The sequence below is a fragment of the Panthera leo genome, chromosome D2, assembly GCF_018350215.1.
Source record: "Panthera leo isolate Ple1 chromosome D2, P.leo_Ple1_pat1.1, whole genome shotgun sequence".
NCBI lineage: Eukaryota > Metazoa > Chordata > Mammalia > Carnivora > Felidae > Panthera > Panthera leo.
Genome location: NC_056689.1, coordinates 61,775,277 through 61,798,924, shown reverse-complemented (window position 1 = coordinate 61,798,924; position 23,648 = coordinate 61,775,277). Strand labels below are relative to the sequence as shown.

Below are 23,648 nucleotides of genomic sequence, written 5' to 3'. Positions count from 1 at the left end.
TTTGCCTAGGAAGAGGTCCCTAACCCAGCGTAGGTCTGGTACCTGTACCAAAGAAGGTTGGGTCACGCTGTGGGAGAAAGGCTGATGAAGCTCCAGGAATTATCTGGGTCATTAAGGCACTGACCAGAGGAACGGGGCTCACTGGGCAGCCTTCTTTTTTTTTTTTTTTTTTTTTTTCAATATATGAAATTTATTGTCAAATTGGTTTCCATACAACACCCAGTGCTCATCCCAAAAGGTTGGGCAGCCTTCTTAAAAGGTGTTTGGCCTCAGGTGGTTACAAGTAAATGCTTAAAGAAAACAATTAAAATATAACCATATTTTATTTCTAAAAAGTAAGAAATGCTAGAAAATACCAAAAAAAAAAAAAAAAATCCTTGCCCATATGAAAACAGCTTGATTACTTTGGGACAAAAAGGTAATAGTGTTGCTTAGAAATAATACCAAACATTATACAGCCCCTGTTAAAAGCCAGATACCATTCTAAGTGCCCTAAATAGATTGAGACTAATTTTTCATTATAAGACCTTATATGGTAGATACTAATATTACCTCCTTTTTACAGGTGAGGAAAGTGAGGCACAGAGAGTTTAAGTAGTTTGACCACAGTTACAGAGCTAGTAAATGACAGAGTTGCAGTCTGAACCCAAATTATTATCCTTCAGAACACATCCTTACCTCTGAGGTCCACTGTACTTGTTTAAGGATATCATTTCTTCCAGAACCAGACCCTCACCGTGTAATCAAAAACCCTGGAGCATGGTGATAGCAAGGACTTTACTCTGCCGCTCTCACCAAGGTCTTGCTATGGGCAGTCTTTGTATGTGGATAATTAACCTCTTCTTTAATCCCTTCTATGTGAGGAGAGTGAGCTTGTTACAAGCCAAACTTATGTCCTTCCCCTGCTTCAAACCCCGCAGTGGCTGCTCATTTCACTTCAGGAAACATGCCTCTTCCTGTCTGCCCACCCCAGCCCCTTCCTCTTCAGCTGTTCTCACCATCTTGCTTTGGGCCAGCCACACTTGCATTCCCATGACTCCTTGAATACTCCAAGCTGTTGGTCTCTCAGGAACCCCATCCTACAGGGTTTGGCTTAGAGGACACTTCTCTGAACCCTCCTCCTGCCCCCTCCTCTAAATCAGATCCCTGTTATAATCTCTTTAGTGGCAGAGAACAGCTTTGAGAGCTAATAGAGAAGGAGCAATCAATTCTCCCAAGCCTCTCATTCTAGATCTCATCTGTGTTCCAAGATAGGAAATGGGTTGTGAAATCTGGATGGTTCCTTTATCTTCTTGGTACCTTCTAACCTCTTCCCTGATGTGTGGAAGGAAGGTTTGTTTTGAATTTTGTAAGAATAACAGCAGGAAACTACATTTTCTCTTTCAGATTACAGCTCACAGATTTGTTAATCCATGGCAAAAAAACAAAACGCAATTTACTGTGACCAGTAAAATGGAGCAATGGCTTCTGACACGGGTAGGCAGTTTGGCTCAGACATATCTAAGACCCCCTTTCCTTTAGGGATTCTTGTTCCAATTTGGTTCAGTAGTCTCGTACTTGTACTCCACTGTAGAAACATATCAAGGCAATTGACATGGTCAGACGTCACTGGAATCTCCGTGGCCTCCTTCTCCTCTTCCCTCCATGCCACTTTGCCACCCTCCCCAGTTCTAAATGCAGTCATTCTAACACTGGGTGGGAGGCCGCCTCTGGTGCCACCAGAGGGACAGATCTTTGTCTCAGCTGCCCTCCCTGACCCTGGCTCTTTTCCAGGGTCCTGACACAAGGCACCGAGCCCTGATGGACATGATGGGAGGAGTTCTGGAAGTCAAGAAGGAAGATATTTTGAGAATGGTGAGATTTCTGGACATTCTTATGGAAGGTGGAATGGGGTAGAGAGAGCTACTTAAATCTGATCATTCTTGTCTATAATAACCTGAGTCGTAGAAATTCTACAGCTACAAATATACAGTACCTCATAAACAAACCACATCAGGCAAATAAGAAATTTGAAACCCCAGGCTTGCCTTCTCATTGACATAAAGCAAACAAAAGAACAAAAACAGGCAACCATAGTGGTTCTTATCTCTATAGAAAGCAGGGTTAACGCTGCACCCATAATTCTCTGGATATACCAAGAAACATTCCATTTGATACCTGCCATAGGTGTCCCTGGAGCTCAGATCCAGTTCTAGCTATGAAGATATCAACATGTACCTCTGAACCTGTCACTTAAGAATCGGTGTACATCCCAAATTGCCCACTCTCGCTTATGTCACAGAAAAATAGTTGTAACATTTTTTCATATCCTTTCATTAAAGTGTCAGGCCATCATCTTGCCAATGTGAAGAACTGTATCTCTTTAAAAGTCGTTGGGGCTTAATTTAATTTAATTTAATTTAATTTAATTTAATTTAATTTTAGAGAGAGAGAGCATGCATGCATGCGTGCACTCAAGCAGGGGAGGGGCAGAGAGAGAGAGAGAGAGAGAGAGAGAGAGAGAATACCAAGCAGGCTCCATGTTCAACACAGATCCCAATGTGGGGCTCAATCCCACGACCCTGGGATCATGACCAGAGCTAAATATCAAGCATCAGATGTTCAACCAACAGAGCCACCCAGGCATCCCAGGGCTCTTTATTTAAGCCATAATGATGGGGCACCTGGGTGGCTCAGTCGGTTGAGCATCTGACTTCGGCTCAGGTCATGATCTCGTGGTTGGTGAGTTCGAGCCCCATGTCAGGCTCTGTGCTGACAACTCAGAGCCTGGAGTCTGCTTCAGATTCTGTGTCCCCCTCTCTCTCCGCCCCACCCCTGCTTGTCCTCTGTCTCTGTCTTTCAAAAATGAATAAACATTAAAAAAAAATTAAACTGTAATGATAACCCTGAACCTTCACTGTACTGCTATATTTATGTTTGAGGCACAGTATATGCTTTCCTTTATATCTTCAGGTGATTCCTCAACCTGCTTTCATGGCAAAACCTGATGCTGTATGGTCTGAAGAAGAGAGGAAACAATTTAAAGAATATGAGAAGAAAGTTAAAGAGTTAAATGAAGAAAGAGAGAAATATAGAAAGGTCAGAAGAGCAAGGAATTAATGTACCCCACCCAAGTTTCATTTCAGTATGTTTTAAAATTGAGTGTTCTTTATTCCCTCAGTATCTTGAGTAGCTCCAGGATAGTGTTTCAGCTTAAATTCTCAAGAGACTTAGGGGAAGTGGGTAGAGATAAACTTAGAGTTAACACAATTTCAAACAGAAAGAACATATTGCAATGATTGTGTTTTTTTTAAGTTCTTATTGATTTCAATATTTCCCACATAGTTACAATTCATTTGGTCCTCCATTAATTCTTAAAATGTTTAGTGAACATGTATTATAGTATATTGTAGGTACTGCTCTCTATCTTCTACATCTGTTTCAGTTTAGTAATACTCTTGCTTGATTTGCTCTCAATCTCAAGGAAAGGACTTGACAAAAGAATGACATAATCAACACAGCACGTAGTTTACAGTTGTAATTTGAGATACCTGCAGTGCAGTTCTATTTTTATCTCTTTGCATCACCAAGAAACATTCCAACATTAAAATTGCTTACAATTATAATAGGGATATAAAAGCTGATGGTATACAACCAAATAAAAAAAATTTATTCCTCTGTGAAGAAAGTAAAACCATGCCATCATTTCAGGCAGGACAGTTTGTCAGCTTTATAGTGGCTGTATCTCATGAGCAACTTCTTTAAACCTATTGTTAACCTGTTCCCGCTTTTATTCATGGCAGTCCTCTAACAGTGCCCTAACATTTCATCCCAAGGTAGGACTTACCAAAAAGCCAAAATGAGCAGTCTTGAATGCAGTAAAAATGTGAAGGCATTGGGGACTCTAGATGCCTAAGGTGGTGGCATTTATTGCATGGTCTCGTATTGTGAAATTAGTCTGCTGCCTGTGTCCCCACTTCCTTGTTCCTTGGTCACACTCAATGGGTAAAAGCCAGCCTTGACTAAAGCCAGTACTTGGCCTTCTCTGTGCCTACACCAGCTGACTCGTTTCCCTCTAATGACCTTAATCATTATTGGGTCCTTAGAGCTGTTCAGCGACACTGTTCTCTTTTTCCCCTAGCTTAGTCCACATCACCTGGGGGATGTTGTCAAAAACGCAGATTCAGTTCTGTCATTCTGAGGAAATGGAAGCATCCTGAGATTTCTTTTTTTTCTTTCTATAATTTATTTTTTATAATTTATATCCAAGTTAGTACATGGAGCAACAATGGTTTCAGGAGTAGATTCCTTGAGCCTCTTACCCATTTAGTCCATCCCCCCTCCCCAACCCCTCCAGCAACCCTCTTTTTGTTCTCTATATTTAAGAGTCTTTTATGTTTTGTCCCCCTTCCTGTTTTTATATTATTTTTGCTTCCCTTCCCTTATGTTCATCTGTTTTGTATCTTAAAGTCCTCGTATGAGTGAAGTCATATGATATTTGTCTTTCTCGGACTCATTTCTCTTAGCATAATACCCTCTAGTTCCATTCACGTAGTTGCAAATGGCAAGATTTCATTCTTTTTGATTGCTGAGTAGTACTCCATTGTATATGTATGTACCACATCTTCTGTATCCATTCATCCATGGATGGACATTTGGGCTCTTTCCATACTTTGGCTACTATCGATAGCGCTGCTATAAACATTGGGGTGCATGTACCCCTTCGAAACCACACATCTGTAGGATCCTGAGATTTCTAACAAGCGACCTGGTGGTACAGCTGCTGCTGGTCGGAGGACTGTGCTTTAAGTAGCAAGATCCTAGAGGACTGTGTCACATGTTCTCCCCTGTCTTCAGACTTCCAACACCTGACCTCTTCAACGCACTCTTACCCTATTTTCTATTTCACTGGGAGGAGAGAAGCAACTAGAAGAGATTTCCCTTACTCTTCCACCTCCACATCTATCTTCTGCCCACGCTAGAATCCATAGACTCTTCCTGCCTTTCTGTCTCTTAGGGATGAAATGGCCTTGCATCTGCCCGAGCTGGTCCTTCACTTGTGCACCCAAACCCCCACCACCTTACGATTCAACATTGTTACTCCTGCAGTTTTCCCCTTTTTCCTGCATCAATTTTTCCCTTCAGCATAGACACATGTTGTAATATTATACATTGGATACATCTCTCATCTTTTAGAAGAGAAAAAGAAAAAAAAAACTCCTTTGAAGAGGATTCTGGAATTCTTTCTATGATCCTTGTGACTTTTGAGTTAGTCTGAATGTACTTCAAAATAAGCTAAAAGGAAAAAATAACTCTCTGGACCCCACTTTCCTTTCAATCCACTGCCCAGCGTCTCCTCAAAAAAAAAAACCTAGAAAAATCTGTGTTCATTGTCTCCAGTTTCTCCCGATCTTTTCGAAAAGCCTTTGTATTCTGGAAAATATCAAATATATAAAAGAGTAGAGAGAATAGTAGAATGACCCCCCCCCATCCAGCTTCAACAATTATCAATTCATGGCAAATCTTATTTCATTTTATACCTCCACCAATTTTCCTAACACCAGATTAAATTTGCCAATTTTTATTTTAGAATTATTCAAATGTACAGAAATGTTACATGAGTAGTACTGTCTATATACCATATACCTATACCCTCCAGTTTTTAATATTGCCACATTTGTGTTTTATATTTTTCTCCTGAATTATATATATATGGTATCAAAACATCATACTATACATAAAATGATATGAAAGCTTCATACTATTACCTCCAATTCCAACATAGTATTTAAATCTCCTTTCTCGGCGCAAACTCTAGTTCCCCAACTGTAAATGTATTTATTCATTTGCTCAGTCCTACAATATGCCTAAAATGCCTCTACGAAAAGCAAAACTACTTGGTAGGTTTTAAGATTTCCTTGCACCTCCTTTTGTTCTTAGGATATATCCACTGAGGGTGGGCCACCTGCATATTATGTTCAGAATTTGTTTGGATGAATCTTCTTTTTCCCTTCTGTGTGGACGACATTATCAATTTGATATAAAGTTCTTCGTGTAGGACTATTCTTATTTCAGGGGGAAGAGGCCAGTGTGTCTTCTGATTTCATGATTTTCTTTGTTTCTGCAGAACCCTTAATGTTCACTTCTTCCTTCCTTCTTTCCCTTTACCCCAAGTCTCCTGGAGGCACCTCCGTCTTGCACTCTGCCTCATTCTCCCCAGAAGCAGCACTGCCTGACATTGCACCTCAAGTCCCTTCTTTATGATTTGCCAGGGGCTCCTCTTTGGGCACCTTGACAGCTGCCACCCTAATCCAAATAGTGTCATTTCTTACCTGATTTATGGCATCCGTTTCCCTGCTCTTCCCCTCCCCTGATCTGTACCCTTCCCATTCTCTCCCACCACTTTCCCCATCCTTAAGTGTGTCTACTGCACTGGCTTCGAGGACCTCCATGGATCCCCAGTGAACTCTTGACTCCCACACTCACAGCTCATTCTTGCCATGGACACTTGACATGCTGTGGCCATTGCCTGGGGTGTTCTCGTCCCATTTGGCCACACGCTGTCTCACCTCTTTTGGATCTCTACTCGGTCGTCAGCTCATCTCCCTAAATAACATGGCAAACTCTCTCCTCACTAGTCCCACTCTGTCCCCCACACCCTGCTCTGGTGTTCTCCAGAGTGCTCGTCCCCACCTGGCCTGCTTCCCCTGCACTCGTGTATATATTACCTGCCTCCTCCACTAGAATGTAATGTGAGGGAAGAGAACTGGTTTGTTTTGCTGTTTACTATATTTCAAGTTTTGAGAACTATGCTTGATCCATTGGCACTCAATAAATATTTCTTGAATGAGTCGATAAATTTATTGACACTTATTATGTACCAGGCACAGACCAAGGGCCTGGGGATTTACCACCTTCATCCTCAAGAGCCTGTAGTCTGGCCAACTACAACAATACTTTCTTAAATGGCAAGCCATGTGTTTGTCCAGGGCTGGGAGAAATTCTTGTTCTCATGGGTTCTGCAGTGTTCATCCATACCCTCCTCTTTAGTATCCCATCTCCCATCTTCCTGCTTCTCATTTCTCAGCACCTGATGCAGACATTTTTAGTTACAATTAGATTTTCCCAGGGATGTTTGAGGAAAAGTGACACCCAATTCTTTAACAAATACTCCTTTGATTCCCACTGTGGGCTGGGGGCTGTGCCAGATCCTGGAGGACGCTTGCTGACTAGACAGACACAGCCCTTGCCCCCTCACAGTGCTCACTGTCTTGGGGGGTAGGGAGTTACATATTAACTGGACATTCACAAAATAGTCATTCAAGTACAATGCAATAAATCAGCACGGACAAGGCCAGGTGCCATCTGTGACAGTAAACACAGAGGCACTGACTGAGATTGGAGCCACTGCTGTTCACCAGGCCCCCTTTACAGGCTGGCGTGCCCATCCCCTTACCGCTATGCATGCTACAGATAAAGACTCAGACCTGAGACCTCTGGCACCTTGCCCTTGGCTCATCAAGGGGGCATCCTTGTTGTACCACACAAGGTTATCCAGAACAGCCTGTGACTGACTGATGACATGGGGATGCAAAAGTCCAGCCCCCTTGACCCAAACTGGGACAGCTCAGTGGAGCCTCTCTATTACCCTTATCCCCTGGGAATCAGGCAAAGGCTGGGCTACCTAAGGGCACATCGTTGCTCAGCCTCTGCCCCTTCCTTGGCTGCTTCCCTTCCCCCCCTTTACAGATGTCTCTGAAAAAGCACTCCCTCCCAAAATCACATACACTGGAATCCCGTTCCAGGCTTTGCTTCTCAGGCTCAAGATAGTGCCTAAGACGGGACCCAAGGTAGGCTTACTTGAGAAAGTGACTTTGGTGCTCACGTTAGAAGAATGAGAAAAAATGACAGGTTGAAGAGCAGGGAATGGAGATCAGGCAGATGGAAAAGCACATGAGAAGAGCCTGCAGTGAAAAGAATGTGGGGTGTTTGAAACACAGAGCAAAAGGCTGTTCTGACATTAGAAAAAGTTCCTTTCTGTCCGGAGAGAGGGGTGGGCTGGGATCGTTGGCCATGTGATGGTGCTACCATTGTCCAGGGACACAGGGCCTGGATACACAGCTACTGGGCCCATAGCCGGTGGGATGTTTCCATTCCTATGAAATAGTGTCATAAATTATGATAAATAAACTGGCCCTGAAGTGTGCTTTTTCTGTATTTGTTTTATTTTAATATTTCCTCATTGCTTCATTAGCTTAATTTGGGTGGTGTTTCTCCTTGTGTCAAGGGCCTCTATACATCTAGCTAAACTCTCTCCATCACCTTCCCAGAATTTGTCTCTCACTTCATTAAACCAGCATAGATAGAACTTAGCTTTTTAAGGTAAACTTAAAATAATGTATTGTTACCACCATAGTAATGATTTATTCAAGGAAGAATTATCAGTGGATGCTAAAACTGGTGGATAAAAGTTTGATGAGGAACAAGATTTTTACATGGTTCCTAAGTATCTTCCCACAAATTGATTACAAATGGAAAAATAGCAACTGTATGATAGAGACACTGGCAGACAATGCTTGACCAGTTAACATCACCAGTAATGAAAAAAACCAACATCATGTCTCCTCATGTGGTGCCCTGAGAAGGATACAACATGATTTATGTAGTGTTCCTGCTAGAAATGTATAACCTGGTCTATGCATGACAAAACATCAGACAGACCTAAACTGAGTGACAGTCTACAAAATGACTCAGCTGTATTTGAGCGTCTGTAGCTTATTCTCAAATGGTTGAGAAAAAGATAGAAAGAGAGAGAGAGAGAGAGAGAGAGAGAGAGAGAGAGAGAGAGAAGGGATTGAGCAAGTGATAAAACAAATGCGTTGGAATATTAGCATTTGATTAATTTGGTAAAAAGTATGTGGGGATTCTTTGTACTATTCTTACAACTTTTCTGTAAATTTAAAGTCATATCAAAAATTTTAAGTTACAAAAACTTTTAAAGATAAAAATTATTTGTAATGGTATGTCTAGGATTGAACTACAGGTATTGTTTTCTTTAAAAATATAAGTTTAGGAGCGCCTGACAGTCAGTTAAGCGTCCGACTCTTGATTTTGGCTCATATCATGATCTCACGGTTCGTGAGACTTGAGCCCTGCGTCACGCTCTGTGGTGACAGCATGGAGTCTGCTTGGGATTTTCTCTCTCCCCCTCTCTCTCTGCCCCTCCTCTGTTCGGTCCCTCTTGCACATGGTCTCTCTCTCTCTCTCTCTCTCTCTCTCTCTCTCTCTCTCAAAATAAATAAATAAACTTTAAAAATATTGAGGAGGGCACTTGCTGGGATGAGCACTGGGTGTTGTATATAAGCGATGAATCACAGGGAACTACTCCCAAAACAGTGGATACACTGTATGTTAGCTAGCTTTACAATGAATTATATTTTAAAAAGTAAAAAAATTCACCAATGTGATATTTTCCATGAAAAAAAATATATATAAATTTATAGTTTCCTACTCACCTGCTCTTGCTTAGATCTAAGTCTATCTCTGCCTCTACCTCTTTATCTGTACACTCACTCCTTATTTCCTTAAAATCTAGGGGCGCCTGGGTGGCGCAGTCGGTTAAGCATCCGACTTCAGCCAGGTCACGATCTCGCGGTCCGTGAGTTCGAGCCCCGCGTCAGGCTCTGGGCTGATGGCTCGGAGCCTGGAGCCTGTTTCCGATTCTGTGTCTCCCTCTCTCTCTGCCCCTCCCCGGTTCATGCTCTGTCTCTCTCTGTCCCAAAAATAAATAAAAAAAAAAAAAAAAAAAAAAAAAAAAAAAATCTAAAAAATTCCGTGAAGATGTATCATGGCTTTAAAAAAAAAAAATCAAGATTTTTTAGGGCCAGATTGTGTGCCTGGAAATTTGTCTTATATAGAGAGAGTAAGAATTTTCCAGAAAGATTTGTTGTAATTTGTTTTACTAGGCCTTATTCTGCCTGCATCATTAGCCATGATTAGTTATGTCTTTTTTTTTCCAGCATAATCTTTTTAAAGCAAAAATCTCAGACTCACAGTATATTAAACAGATCCAAATGGAACATCTCTGGTTGAAGAGAGTGGAAGGCCCAGAGCACTTCAGAAGGCCTGTCCTTCCCCTACCCTTGCAGCAAAATGTGAACACCACTTCCTTGCAGCATTTAATGTTCCTAAACATTAACTTTGCTATTGATTTCCTTTCAGTCATTAGAAGCAGAAATGAAGAAACTTCAAAATTCCATTCAAGAAAGCACACAGAATTTTGATGAACATTTGAAAAGACTCTTTGAAAGGAGAGTAAAGGCAGAGATGGTTGTCAACCAGGTAAATAAAAGCTTTTACTTACATGACTTTTTCTTTTAATGTTTATTTAATGTTTTGAGAATGAGAGAGAGTGTGAGCAGGGGAGGGGCAGAGAGAGAAGGGGAGACAAAGAATCCAAAGCAGGCTCTGAACTGTCAGTGCAGAGCTAGACACAGGGCTCGAACTCACTAACCATGAGGTCATGACTTGAGCCGAAGTCAGACACTTAACCAACTGAGCCACCCAGATGCCCCATGACTTTTATTTTAAGGAGCCTCCAGGGCCTCTCTGTGTTCTTAGGAAAAAGACCAACAACCTTCCTGCTCATGTGGGCCTGGCTCCTGCTCCAGCCTCACCTCTGCCCCTCCCGTCTTCACTGGCCACACTCCCTTTGGTGCCTTGAGCACAGCAGTGTGCCCATTCCTCCTGGCTCTGCCTCCTGACCTGTATCTACTCATCCTTCAGGTCCCAATTTACAAGCCAGTTCTTCAGACTAGGTTAGAGCTTCCTAGTATATGCTCTGACCTTTTACTTTCTATTACTTATCACAACTGAATTTTAATTTATATGAGATTACTTTTTAATGCTCCCAAAACTATAAGTTCCATGAACTCTGTCTTGTTCGCCCCTGTATCTCCAGCAACTAGCAAAGGGCTGGGCTCATACTATGTGTTAAATGAATGAATAATCCATCTGCCCCAAAGAGCCAATGAAAAATCTGGCTTAATTTGATTCAACAGTAAGAATATAAATGAAGTGTGCAGTAACTAGAAACAAGAAGACCAAGGGGTGAAGCCTTTCAATTCTAAGGGAAAATTATTCCTAGCATTGGATTCTATACTGCCCAAACTATCATTTGAGTGTAAGAGGAGAATAATGATATTTTGAGAAACACAAGATCTTGAAAATTTATATGTGTCTCTAAAGGCAAGAGAGGTCAACCAAAAAAGATGAAAGAAGGTAAGGGAACCTCTAGGAGGATGTCTCTATCCTCGGGGTCCCAATAGGAATGGTACACTGAAAGAGTTACGTTGAAGAGGGTTTAATGCAGGGACTCTTCACTGAGGTATGGGCAGGGTTAAGGGAAACAGCAAGGAATGGCCAAGAGACCAGAAACAGTGGGAAGCCCCTAACATTTCTAAATCTAAAGAGGCAAGGGAAGGGAGCTACTACCACTACCAGCAAGAGCTGTAGCCTTGAGAGAGGGGCTGCTCCTGGGGAGTCATGGCCACAGACAGATAACATAACCACTGGCCCCACAGGGAGGGAGTGTGTATATGGTAGTTGGGTCGGGGGAGATTGGTAATGAATGCCCCAGAACTAGGCATAAGAACAGCGTTAGTCATATGGCCAGAAAGTAGAAACAATCCAAATGTCCAATGACTACATATAGATAAATAAAATATGGTTTATCCATATAATGGAATATTATTTGGCAATGACAAGTACTAACATGTGCTACAACATGGGTGAAAAGTGACTTATATGAAATGAGTGAATTGTATGAAATATATACTAATAAAGCTATTATTTTAAAAAGATGTGCTTAGAACATCTTTTCATACAAAATAATGAGGAAACTATCAAAGACTACCAGATAATATCCAAAGGACTCAGGAGCCAATTTTAAAAGCTCCCGTAAAGGGAATAATTTAAGATTCAACAATGATAATCATTGCAATTACCTAAAACCCACCAAAGTTGTTTAAATTTGTGAATTTGCGGTATTTTAAAAAGAAAAATGCCTATCGTTCACCTTCAGACGATAACAACCAATTCATTATTTGAAAACTGACAGAGAGAGTGTCGAGAATTGATTCTGCCTTCCTGTATGAATTGTACCACTAGGTAACTACATTGCAGAGAAGGAGGAGCATCTGTGTATTTACAAAGGAGTTTTAATGAATAAAGTGAAAAAAAAAAGGAACTACAGAAATAGAATATCACCATCCTACAACTCTCCATGGATTAATGGGCCTGGGCATGCAGTGTCTACACTTACTAACATCACAAAAAAGCAGACAATAGTATGTGTCTCCTGATCAAAGGACATAGTATCACCTACGGTATTGCCAAAAGGATCACACATGGGTCCGATCAGGCCTCTGATCAGCTGCCAGTTTTCAGGCAGTACATGAGATGAAGGATACTGATGAACTCACCGGAAGTATGCAGTTAGCAAAACCCAGATTAGGTAAAACTACAAGTAAATGTGAGGAGAGGAGAGGAGAGGAGAGGAGAGGAGAGGAGAGGAGAGGAGAGGAGAGGAGAGGAGAGGAGAGGAGAGGAATCTGTGGATTATAAGAGATTTTTTTTCAGGTGGCAATTTTTTAAATGGACAAGTTATGCTCTAGTGCCTAGAGACATACTTGGGTAATAAAAGCATAAAGAAACACAAGAGAGTGATTATTATGAATGTCAGGAAGGTGGTTATTACTGGGGTTGAGACTGTGAAGGGGACACATGGAAGGGGAAAGCTGTATTTCTTGAACTGTGTGGTGATTGCAAGGGTGTTTTACCTTTATAACTCAAGCTATATGCTGTTGTGTGTATTTTTTCTGTATATATATTTCACCTTACAATGAAAAGATGGAAAAGGTAAAATAACTGAGTAGTTAGTGCAACTGTCTATATTCCCTTTTTCTTGAAAAGAATTTCTTTTATTTGTATGTCATGAATCTGCTTGATGAGTGCCAAGTCTGTGGCCCTCAGTAGAAAATCATTTCTCAAATAGAAGTAGTGATAATCTTCCCCACCTTTTGAAATATTTCCACAGGAGGAACTGAAAATAAATAACCTCGTTTTTTCTTTGCTGTTGGATGAAGAAATAAGCTCCAGAGAAGCATTCCTAAACAACTACCTTACAAAGAAGCAGGCGGAGAAAGTAAGGACAGTATCTGATATCTTGAGTATAACCAGAGCTGACACACCTAGGCCCTTCCCTTCTTGCACATCCCTCTTAGCTGTGTGTGTTCCTTGGCTCCCTGCCAGGGACTTTGCTCCAGGGTCAGATGAAAGCACCTGCTGTAGTCTGTTCATGAAGTTATGTGATTCCGTGTCTGTAACCATTTAGTCAAAAGAACTGTGTAACTTTGATATGATATATGATTTATAAAATGAGACAATATAGCTTCATGGTTGGAAGGACTCGCTTCTAACTACTGACTGGCTGTGGGACCTTGGACAAGACATAGAATCTTTTAAGCTATTTGCAAGCTCTTCTCTGGGAGTATTGTCTTCTCTGGATCATTTGGAACCCTACGTTTTACTAAGCATGTGAGTAACAGGTTAGCTTATAGAATGAAAAGCTGTCATATTCTGAAAAACCCTAATAAATAGGGGTTGAATAGATAAGTCTTATTAAAGAGACAATGAATGCAAAATGCTTATCACATAATGATTTTCAAAAGGTGTCAGCTTTTATTGGTAGTATTAATAAAGAACATTTATGTATGAATGATTTAGAGTATCATATATGACATATGAACTTAGTTTTTGCTAGCAGTCTATTAAATAGCCTATGTAAAGCACCTTCTAAATGCAACCATCCTCATAACAACCCTGCAGGGTCCTGGATTTCTTTCCTAGTTGAGAAGAGTTGGTAACATGCCTAAGTCACCCATTAGAATGTAAAACAGCAGGAATTGGAACTGTGGAAATAAATTAAGACCATCTAGATGACAATAAGCAGACTATTTATTCAGAGCTTGGTATAGTAAGGGTTCAGCCACCATCACTTGTGTTTGACAGACACTCAAAGGCAGGCAGGGGGTGGGAAAGCTTTATAATAAAGAAGAGAGGGCTTCAGATGCACCCTGATTAGAAGTTGTTGGCATGGGGAAGCCAGGGGCAAGGTAATTAGAAGGCAGGCAACCTGTGTGATTAATTTGGGGAGCATATTTGGCTTTGTCTGTTTGGTCCTAAACTGGAAATGGCGGCAAAAATTAGGAAAGCTGAAAGTTACTGACCAAGTCCTGGCAGTTTGGGGTTGCTCGCTGCTGAGGATATGGTTTAGCTTCCTGGCTAGTGGCTACAGGGGTTGTGGGTCAGAGTCCTATTTGTATATATAGTCTGGCCATTGTCTGTTTATACATTCAGTCTCTCAGAAGCCAGCTCCATGTGAATCCCAAGACTGTACAATTCCATCATCCATACTTCCTTTAGTCACTTAACACACTCACATGCAGGCCTGGCTATACTTAGAAACAGGTGATTAGATGTTTGTTCTTTCAAAATCTCCAATTGATTTACTTTCTTCTACAAATCTTATCTGTAATGGATATTCCACTGACACATTTATCTTATACTAGGAAATTTGTTGTTATTTTTAATATCCCCAATATTTTTGTTTATCCTGAAAAACTTAGTTCCAATTGCCTATTCTTGGTGTCATTACAGAACCAGACTTCAGAGGCCATCCAGAAAGCCAAAGAAGACCTTGATACATACAGGGAACACTATGACAACTTATTGGCAGAAGACAAAGTGAGAGCCGTTGTCTTACCCATTCACCAATGCAATAGAGTTGCTGCCTAGATTTGGGGAAGATTAAAAGGAATGTAATTTAACTTCCTCATAGATTTTTCTCCTATTATAATTTTCAGTTATCAGTGAACTTCATTCTGTGCCATTGTATATTTCTGATAATAAGTGTATAAAATAAATTTTTGTAAACATCTCTGGTTTAAACATTCTCTTGTACAAAAAAGAGAGATCATCTAGACTTAAGGGCTTCTCAAACTTTAAGTTGCAGTTGCCATCAGTTGGTCATGAAATCAATTTAGTAAGCTATAACCAGTAGTTTTAAAAAATTTATTTTAATTCAAGTATGATTAATGCACAGTATTAATTTCAGATGTACAATATAATGATTCAACAGTTTTATACATGACTCAGTTCTATACATTACTCATGATAAGTGTACTCTTAATCCCCAACACTGGCGTGCCTGGGTGGCTCAGTTGGTTAAGTGTCCGACTCTTGATTTCAGCTCAGGTGATGATCTCACCTCAGGTGGTGATCTCATGGTTCATGAGTTCAAACCCCACACTGGGCTCTGCACTGACAGTGCAGAGCCTGTTTGAGATTCTCTGTCTCCCTCTCTCTCTGCCTCTCCCCCACTTGCAATCTCTCTCTCTCTCCCAAAATAAACATTTAATCCCCCTCACCTATTTCACCCATGCCCCCACTAACCTACCCTGTGGTAGCCATCAGTTTGTTTTCTATATTTAAGTGTATGGTTTTTTATCTCTTTTTTTCTTTGTTCTTTTGTTTTGTTTCTTAAACTCCACATATGAGTGAAATAATATTATATTTGTCTTTCTCTGACTGACTGACTTAGCATTATATCTTCTAGGTCCATCCATGTTGTTGCAAATGGCAAGATTTCATTCATTTTTATGGCTGAATAATATTCCGTTGTATGTATATGATACATCATCTTTATCCATCCATCTATCAGTGGGCACTTGTGTTGCTTCCAAAATTTGGCTATCGTAAATAATGCTGCAGTAAACACAGAAGTGCATAATCTTTTTGAATCAGTGTTCTTGTATTCTTTGGGTAAATACTCAGTAGTGGAATTACTGGATCATATGTATGACCAGTAGTTTTGTTTTGTTTTGTTTAAAGTTTAGCCATTTATTTTTGAGAGGGGGGAGAAGGGCCGAGAGAGAGAGAGGGAGAGAGAGAATCCCAACTAGGCTCTGTACTGCCAGTGTGGAACCCAGCTCAGGGCTCGAACCCACGAACTGTGAGCTCATAAGCTGAGCCAAAATCAAAAGTCAGATGCCTAACCTACGGAGCCACCCAGGTGCCCCTGACCATTAGTTTTGTAATGGAAAAGAACAGGCTAGAAAAACATACAGAATAGGATAGGATAGGATAGGATAGGATAGGATAGGATAGGATAGGATAGGATAGAAGAATAGAATAGAATCCCTTGCATGGTTTACTTGTAAATATTATGTTGTGAAATTGTAGTTCTGAATGATTTCTAGAACCTTATATGAAGTAGTACTTATAATTCACTGAAGTACTTCGTATTCAAAATAAATCTTTGATAAATCCTTGCATAATGAGGGGTCACCCTTCAACAAATCTACTTTTTAACCAAATTTTCATAGATTTTTTAAACCAAAGTGATACAATCCTATATCTTGAAGAGTGCTGTCAACAAAGAAAGGGCTTCTGAAGAGAGTTGCAATCCCAGCAATGATATGTCTGTCCTTAGGTTTTGGATCGCAGCTTTAAAAAAGAATTTTCTGAAATTCCCAGTCACCAGGTGGATATACTCTACAAACTTTTTAAACGGCGACCAAGGTTTGTTTCTCCTTTGCTATCACGTTTCTGAGAAAAAAGCGTTTGTAAGTGAAAAGGAATATTATTATATTTTGGCTTTTTCAGTCCCACTTAGATGGAAATATTCAATATAACATATTTTATGTGAAAATGTTCACGTGTCTTTATCATAACTCTGGGTTTTTTAAGATTATTCTTAAATCTTAAGGTAAGCAATGAAGAATAATGATTTCATTATTCAAAAAGTGTCTAGGTGAGCATTGTGCTATTTTAGTTCTATGAAAGTAGCACTAAAGTTCCTCTTAAGTTATAGATGGCATACAGATTTATAGTTTTTCCCAAGATGTGTTCCAGCAAATATGAGGACCTTGTGGTATGAATTGGAATTCATGTAAAAGGCTTCCAGGACAAAATAAGTTAGGGGGAAACACTGGGTTAAAAGAAAAAAAGTTAAACAGTTTTCTTTACTGAAAAACTTCTCAGAACTTGTTTTTGGTCTTTGGATCTCCAAATATAAAAAATAGAATAAGCAGAGTTGTCCAAACTTATTTGGCACTCAGAGCATTTCATGTAGTTGTGTTTAAGACAAAGTTTGAAAAATGCCAGTATATATGATTGAAAATAACCATTATCATAAAGGGTTCTAAAATATCTGTTTTTTATACCGAAAGGAGCATTAGAATTACATTTCACAGATTTCCAAACTTTTACAATTTCCATAGTAAGCCATAGAAATCCACAGATTTCCATAATTTTCAAATGTAAGCTAGAAACCATGGAATTTGTTACAGAGGTATAGGCTCATTGTGTCTGAGGTACAGACTCATTCTCTCACCCTTGACGGGTTACATACAACCCCGGGGAATTCAACCTAGCACATGCCTCGTATCTTGGTTTCCTTATTTTTAAAGGAGTCAGTCATAGTAAGTCTTGTGAAAAAAGAAGGAAGACTTCCTACATATTGGGAGGCAGCAGTGGAAAAAGCATAAGCTTTAGTGTCAGACAGAATTAGCTTTAAATCCTAATTCTACCATCTATCAGACCTGTGGTCTTAGACCAACAGCTTCTCTCAGACTTTCCTCATTCTAGAGAAAGAAGATAACAATAGTAACTTCACAGCATATTGTACAGCATCTTGATGGTGAGTGGCTGGTACAAATCTTTGTATCCTTCTTTCCTTCCTAGCTACAGCCCAGGGAAACAAAACTAATCTATTCAGGTAGATTTTAAAAGGTGCTTCTTCAGTTGAGTCTATATCTGAAAAATTCCAGGCTAGAGAATATGTGGGACATAACTAGGGAATATCCACACTCCTCTTGGGCTAGACTTCTTCAGGGCAGGTAAAGCTGCCAATGCTGACGATAGTTAGGAACATCAGTAGTCCAGCCAAGGTCATGTCTAGGTGTCCAGGGAGTATGCAAGAAGACCAAAGTAGGTGCTTTTCTCTTTGGAATAGTCCACCAGCCTCCTTCTATTTGGTGGAATAGTCCACCAGCCTCCAAATGTCAAAATAAAGTGTCTTGCAATGTCATATTGATGCTAAGCGTTGTATATAATTTAACATTGATTTCTTTTGTGTGAGAATGTGAAAGGTTGATGGGTTTTTATTGGTAATACCAGGATTCAGAAACAGAAAATACACTCAGATACTGCCGGTATTGTGCCTTTTGGAGAGCGACCAGAATCTGGGAAACTGAATAAGGATGCCTTTGCCCAATTAATGAAAGCCATGGATGACTTGGACAATATTAGTAACATGCCAGAAGGCTTGGACCCCTTGGTCTGGGATCATTTCTGCCAAACCAGACGAGCGAAAGTGGAAAATGAACAGAAAGTATATAATAACATTTTATTCCATTTTCACTTCATTTCAGTGTGCTAATAAATGTAGTTTATAGTGACCTTTGCTTCCAGAAATGCTAATTATTTAGGTTTTCCTGCTAGGATAGTAGTTAGTAATGTTAGTAATAATAATGAGATAAAATATTAACCTTAGTGGTATTAAGGGCTAAGTATAGGCCTGTATTGTAGGCCCACACTGTCCAAAGTGGTGGTCACTAGCCACATGGGGTTATTGTTTACTTGAAATAATGTGGCCAGTCCTAATTGAGACATGCTGTAAGTAGAAAATATACAGAGATTTAGCAGTCTTATGAAAAAGGAATGGAAAATGTCTATATGTTTTATATTCATTACAGGTTGAAATGGTAATGTTTTGGATATATTGTTTTAAATTAAAAAATTAGCAAAATTAATTTCACAAGTTTCATTTCACTTCTTATAATGTGGCTACTACAAAATTGAAAATTAAGTATGTGGTTCACATGTGTGGCTCACATTGTGTTTCCCTTGAAGAGCACCATTGTGGACACAACTTCCCTTCTCCTCTCTATCCCTGGTCTTGAGTTGTCCTCATCCCATTTTGCAAAGATTAGAATTATATTTCACTAGAACCTACTTTATAGTTTTACTAGAATATTTTTTTAATGTGGCAAAGGTAACAATTTGAGGGTATGTTTGAGAGAAGAATTCTTCCTCTTATTGTTTCTTAACCACCCTCTGCCCCCCCACCTCAAAATACCTAAATTCCGTGCCACAAGCATCAGACTGGCATATTTTTGCTAAAGAATCTATGATTTTATATTTTTGTCTGAGATGACGAGAATGAATTTGAAAATAAGATATAAGGAAAGTTGTGGTTGCTTGAGTATTTGATTTTCAGTGAGAGGCAAAATTGGATACTTTTCAAATTATTCATGGATGTACCATGTTAAGTTTTAGGTATCTTACATAATGGTGGGAATTTAAATTTTTGTTAATCTCCTAGAAAAATGGGCTTATTAAGGTTTTGTAGCTAAGTTAAAACATGTATGTTTTCCAGAGTTCTTTAAAATTTGTTTGCTTTTATTCCTAGAGCTGCATATGTACTGAGATGTTTGTGGTTTGGTTCCTTCAGGTAAAGCAGAAAGCAGCTGGCTTAATGGAAATGGTCGCTTTCGTCCGGAGGAGAACTGAGGAGGATGAGAAGTTACAACAGGAAATTGAAAAAGTGTTCCATGAACGCATTGTGTAATTTGAACCTTTCGTTCATGTTCATTTACACAAAACCTAAGCTAAGGCTAAGTTAGATTGTGTTATCATGGGGGAAGAAAGCCTACTCACTGGTTTACAACTGGCACAGACTGGTCTATCTTGCTGGGCTTTATAACTTCTCCTTTAAAAAGTGCATTTTGTTACAAAAGACCTTACTTCAGAATAGAATTTACCTACACGTTCCATTGCTCTTATTAGAAGTAGGCAAGTTTGGGGAAAATCTTATTATTTTTTAATCTGCTCCTTCCACATAAAAATGCAAAGAACTTGTTTCTGCTAATAAGCACTTTGGGGCTCAAGCCACACAAGCAAACTATGTTGAAAATTAGGCAGATATCCAAGAAATTTCCATGTAAACAACTAACCAGCTAATATATTTTTCTTTAGGAAAGTTTGTTCAATTTTGCTAAGTGATTAGGATACTGTTTTAAGTCCTTACTTCACTTTATCCGAATTTACAAACATTTTGATAAATTCTTCTTTGATGTTCCCAAATTCATCATTATACATCATTTTCAGATCCAGGCTATTAGGAGAAATGTGAATTAGCCAGAAATAGATATAAGTAGCATACAGATTAAATATCGTTAATAAAATATCAGAAGTCAATACACAAAGTCAGAACTTTAATAGATTTGTTATTTGGGAGCATCTCAATTTTCTTCCAAAATAATATTAATCTTTTCTTAATCATAAAGTATAACTTTATGAATGTACTTAAGTCCATGCCATTCTTTGAGCAGCCCAAGTGTAATTCCGTATCAATAAGAGGCATCATAGAGACCTCCAAGAAAGCTCATCATTGGGAAAGATTTTCTGCATTAATCTCCAGCAGGTTTTTCTTTAGCTTAAGGTTGAAATTTAAGTTGAAAACTAAGTTTGAATTTTATATTCTCAGATAATAGATGAAATTTGAAATATAAGTATATTTCAACTGCTTACTTTGAAGTCTTTTCAATGTAGATTACAGGAAGAGAAGGTGAGATTCCAGTTGAATTTGACAATCCAAATTCTCCTTAAACAAGGACAAGTAGAGCTGGAAAATTTCCAGTTATTGCTGGAGTATCCTGATGCAATTCTCATCAACAAGAGCATAATTGAAGACTTGAATTGTGTGATTCGGGTAATTATCATTTTTTTAAGAAGAAAGCCAACATATTAGCCTGCTGTACCAAAAATTTTCTCATTATTCTCCCATTTCCATGAAAAGTCATTTTCATTCTGTTAAATCAGTGATTCCAAACTCTGGCTATACATTAGAATCATCTAAAGAACTTTACAAATGCATCCAGGCCCACCCCCTAAGCATGGGTATTTTTTAAAAGCTTCCCGGATGATTCTAAAGTATAAGAAGTTTAAAACTACAAGGTTAAATGCTCATTCTAATATGCTATCATTTTGTTAAGCTCAATTTACTCATGTAATGATAATTTTAGATAAGATTAGATCATTGATTTTAGACCTTGCTTATTTTCTAATATAAACATTTAATGTCATAAATTTCTCCCTAAGCACTGTTTTAGCTGCATTCTGCAAATTCTGATATTTTGTGTTTTCATTTTCTTTCCATTTAAAATATTTTCTAATTTCCCATTAACTTCCATGTTTGACTCATGGGCTACTTAGAAATGCTATTTGGGGCGCCTGGGTGGCTCAGTCGGTTAAGCGGCCGACTTCGGCTCAGGTCACGATCTCACGGTCCGTGAGTTCGAGCCCCGCGTCAGGCTCTGGGCTGATGGCTCAGAGCCTGGAGCCACTTCGATTCTGTGTCTCCCGCTCTCTCTGACCCTCCCCCGTTCATGCTCTGTCTCTCTCTGTCTCAAAAATAAATAAACGTTAAAAAAAAATTAAAAAAAAAAAAAAAGAAATGCTATTTAATTTCCAAATATTTGGGGAATTTGTGCGCTAATGTTTCCATGCATTTTACTTTTCCAAATACCCTAAACCGACAATACACTGTTACTATTTTTGCTTTAGATAATTTTCTTTTAGAGTGATGAAAAACAAGAAAAAAGCATTTCGTATTTCCTTTTATTTTCACTATTTCAAGAGATCTTTCTTTGTATGGATTAAAGTTTCTGCATTATACCATATGTCTTCTGCTTAAAGAACTTTTAACTGAATTGAATTGCAAATCTGCCTGTAATAAATTCTCTAAGTTTTTCTTTGTCTGAAATTGTCTTCGATTCACCTTCATTGTTGAAAGATAGTTTGCTAGGTTCACTGGATTGGCAGGTTTTTTCTCTCTCTTCTTCCTCTCCTTTTCTCTTTAAAGGTGTTCATTTTCTTCTGGCTTACACAGTTTCTGACAAGGTGCCTACTATATATTTTTAGATCTTTGCTCCTCTTAATGTAATATGTCTGCCCTTGAGATATTCTCTTTATCTTGATTTTCAGTAGTTTGAACATATGTCTAGGAGTGTGTGTATGTGTGTAAGATCCTTTTAACGCACTGTTGAATAATACAGTTTGCTAATATTTTGTTGAGGACTTCTGTATCTCTTTTCATCAAGGCTATGGCTCTCTGTGAGGTGCTTGGGTGGCTTAGCCAGTTGAGTGTCCAGCTCTTGCTTTCAGCTCAGGTCATGATCTCCTGGTTTGTGGGATCAATCTGCACATCTGACAGTACAGAGCCAGCTTGGGATTCTCTCTCTCCCCCCTCTCTCTTCCCCTCCCCTACTTGTGTTCTCCTTCTCTCTCAAAATAAGTAAATAAACATAAAAAATAAAAAGATTATGGGCCTGTAATTTTCTTTTCTTGTGGTGTCCTTGTCTGGCTTTGATATCAGGGTAATGCTGATCTTGTAAAATGAGTTTGGAAATGTTCTCTCCTTTTCTATTTTTTTGAAGAGTTTGAGAAGGATTGGTATTAATTCTTCTTTGAATATTTGGTAGAATTCACCAGTGAAGCTTTCTGGTCCTGGGCTTTTTATTTCGTTGGGAGGTCTTTTATTCTGATTCAGTCTTTACTTACTATAGGTTTATTCAGATTTTCTGTTACTTCTTGAGTCAGTTTTTGTAGTTTGTGTGTTTCTAGAATTTTTTTCTATTTCATCTAGGTTTATCTAATTTGTTGGCATTCAATTGTTCATAGTATTCTCTTACTATATTCTATAAGGTTAGTAGTAATGTCTTTGATTTCATTTCTGATTTTAGCAAATAGAGTCTTTTATCTTTTTTCTTATTCTAACTAAAGGTTTATCAATTTTGATCTCAAAGATCTTGGTTTCATTTATTCTTTCTTTTCTCCTATTTTATATTTCATTTCTTTCTGTTCTAATCTTCCAATTTCCTTCTTTCTTCTGGGGTTGAGTTGATTTTGGTGTTCTTTTTCTTAGATTATTGATTTGAGATGATTCTTTTTTTTTCTTTGATAATTCTCCTTTTTTAACATAGGTGCTTACAGCTATAAATTTCCCTCTGAGCACTGCTTTTGATGCATCTCATACGTTTTGGTATGTTGTGTTTTCACTTTAGTTTATTTCACAATATTTTCTTTTTTTAATTTTTTAAAATTATTTTTGTTTATTTTAGAAAGAGAGAGAGAAAGTGAGTGTGTGAGTCGGAGAGAGGGGCAGAAGAAGAGAGAGAATCTTAAGCAGGCTCCATGCTCAGCACGCAGCCCAACACGGGGGGCTCAGTCCCATGACCCTGGGATCATGACCTGAGCTGAAATAAAGAGTCAGGCACTCAACCAACTGAGCCACCCAGGCACCCTATTTCACAGTATTTTCTAATATATCTTGTGATTTCTTCTTTGACCTATTATTTAATAATGTGTTATTTAATATTCACAAATATGTGAATATTCAATATTTGTGAATCCATATTTGTGAACATTCCAGTTTTCCTTCTGTTATTGATTTCTAGTTTAATTCCCTTGTAGTCAGAACAGATGTTTTGTATGATTTCAATCTTTTAAAATGTGTTAGGATTCATTTTATGGCCTAACATATG

The 23,648-nt window shown here is 38.9% G+C and overlaps 1 protein-coding gene across 2 annotated transcripts in view; it reads left to right on the top strand.

Annotated features, from left to right (window-relative positions):
- Nucleotides 1-23,648, top strand: part of CFAP43 (cilia and flagella associated protein 43) — a 125,102-nt gene that overhangs the window by 94,090 nt on the left and 7,364 nt on the right. For both annotated transcript variants that reach the window (XM_042908543.1, XM_042908544.1), the window contains exons 25-34: nt 1,387-1,476; nt 1,774-1,854; nt 2,953-3,078; nt 10,201-10,320; nt 13,076-13,183; nt 14,698-14,784; nt 16,532-16,620; nt 18,220-18,433; nt 19,556-19,668; nt 20,656-20,815. In XM_042908543.1, the coding sequence (XP_042764477.1) occupies nt 1,387-1,476; nt 1,774-1,854; nt 2,953-3,078; nt 10,201-10,320; nt 13,076-13,183; nt 14,698-14,784; nt 16,532-16,620; nt 18,220-18,433; nt 19,556-19,668; nt 20,656-20,815 (1,188 nt within the window). The remainder of the gene's footprint in view (nt 1-1,386; nt 1,477-1,773; nt 1,855-2,952; nt 3,079-10,200; nt 10,321-13,075; nt 13,184-14,697; nt 14,785-16,531; nt 16,621-18,219; nt 18,434-19,555; nt 19,669-20,655; nt 20,816-23,648) is intronic.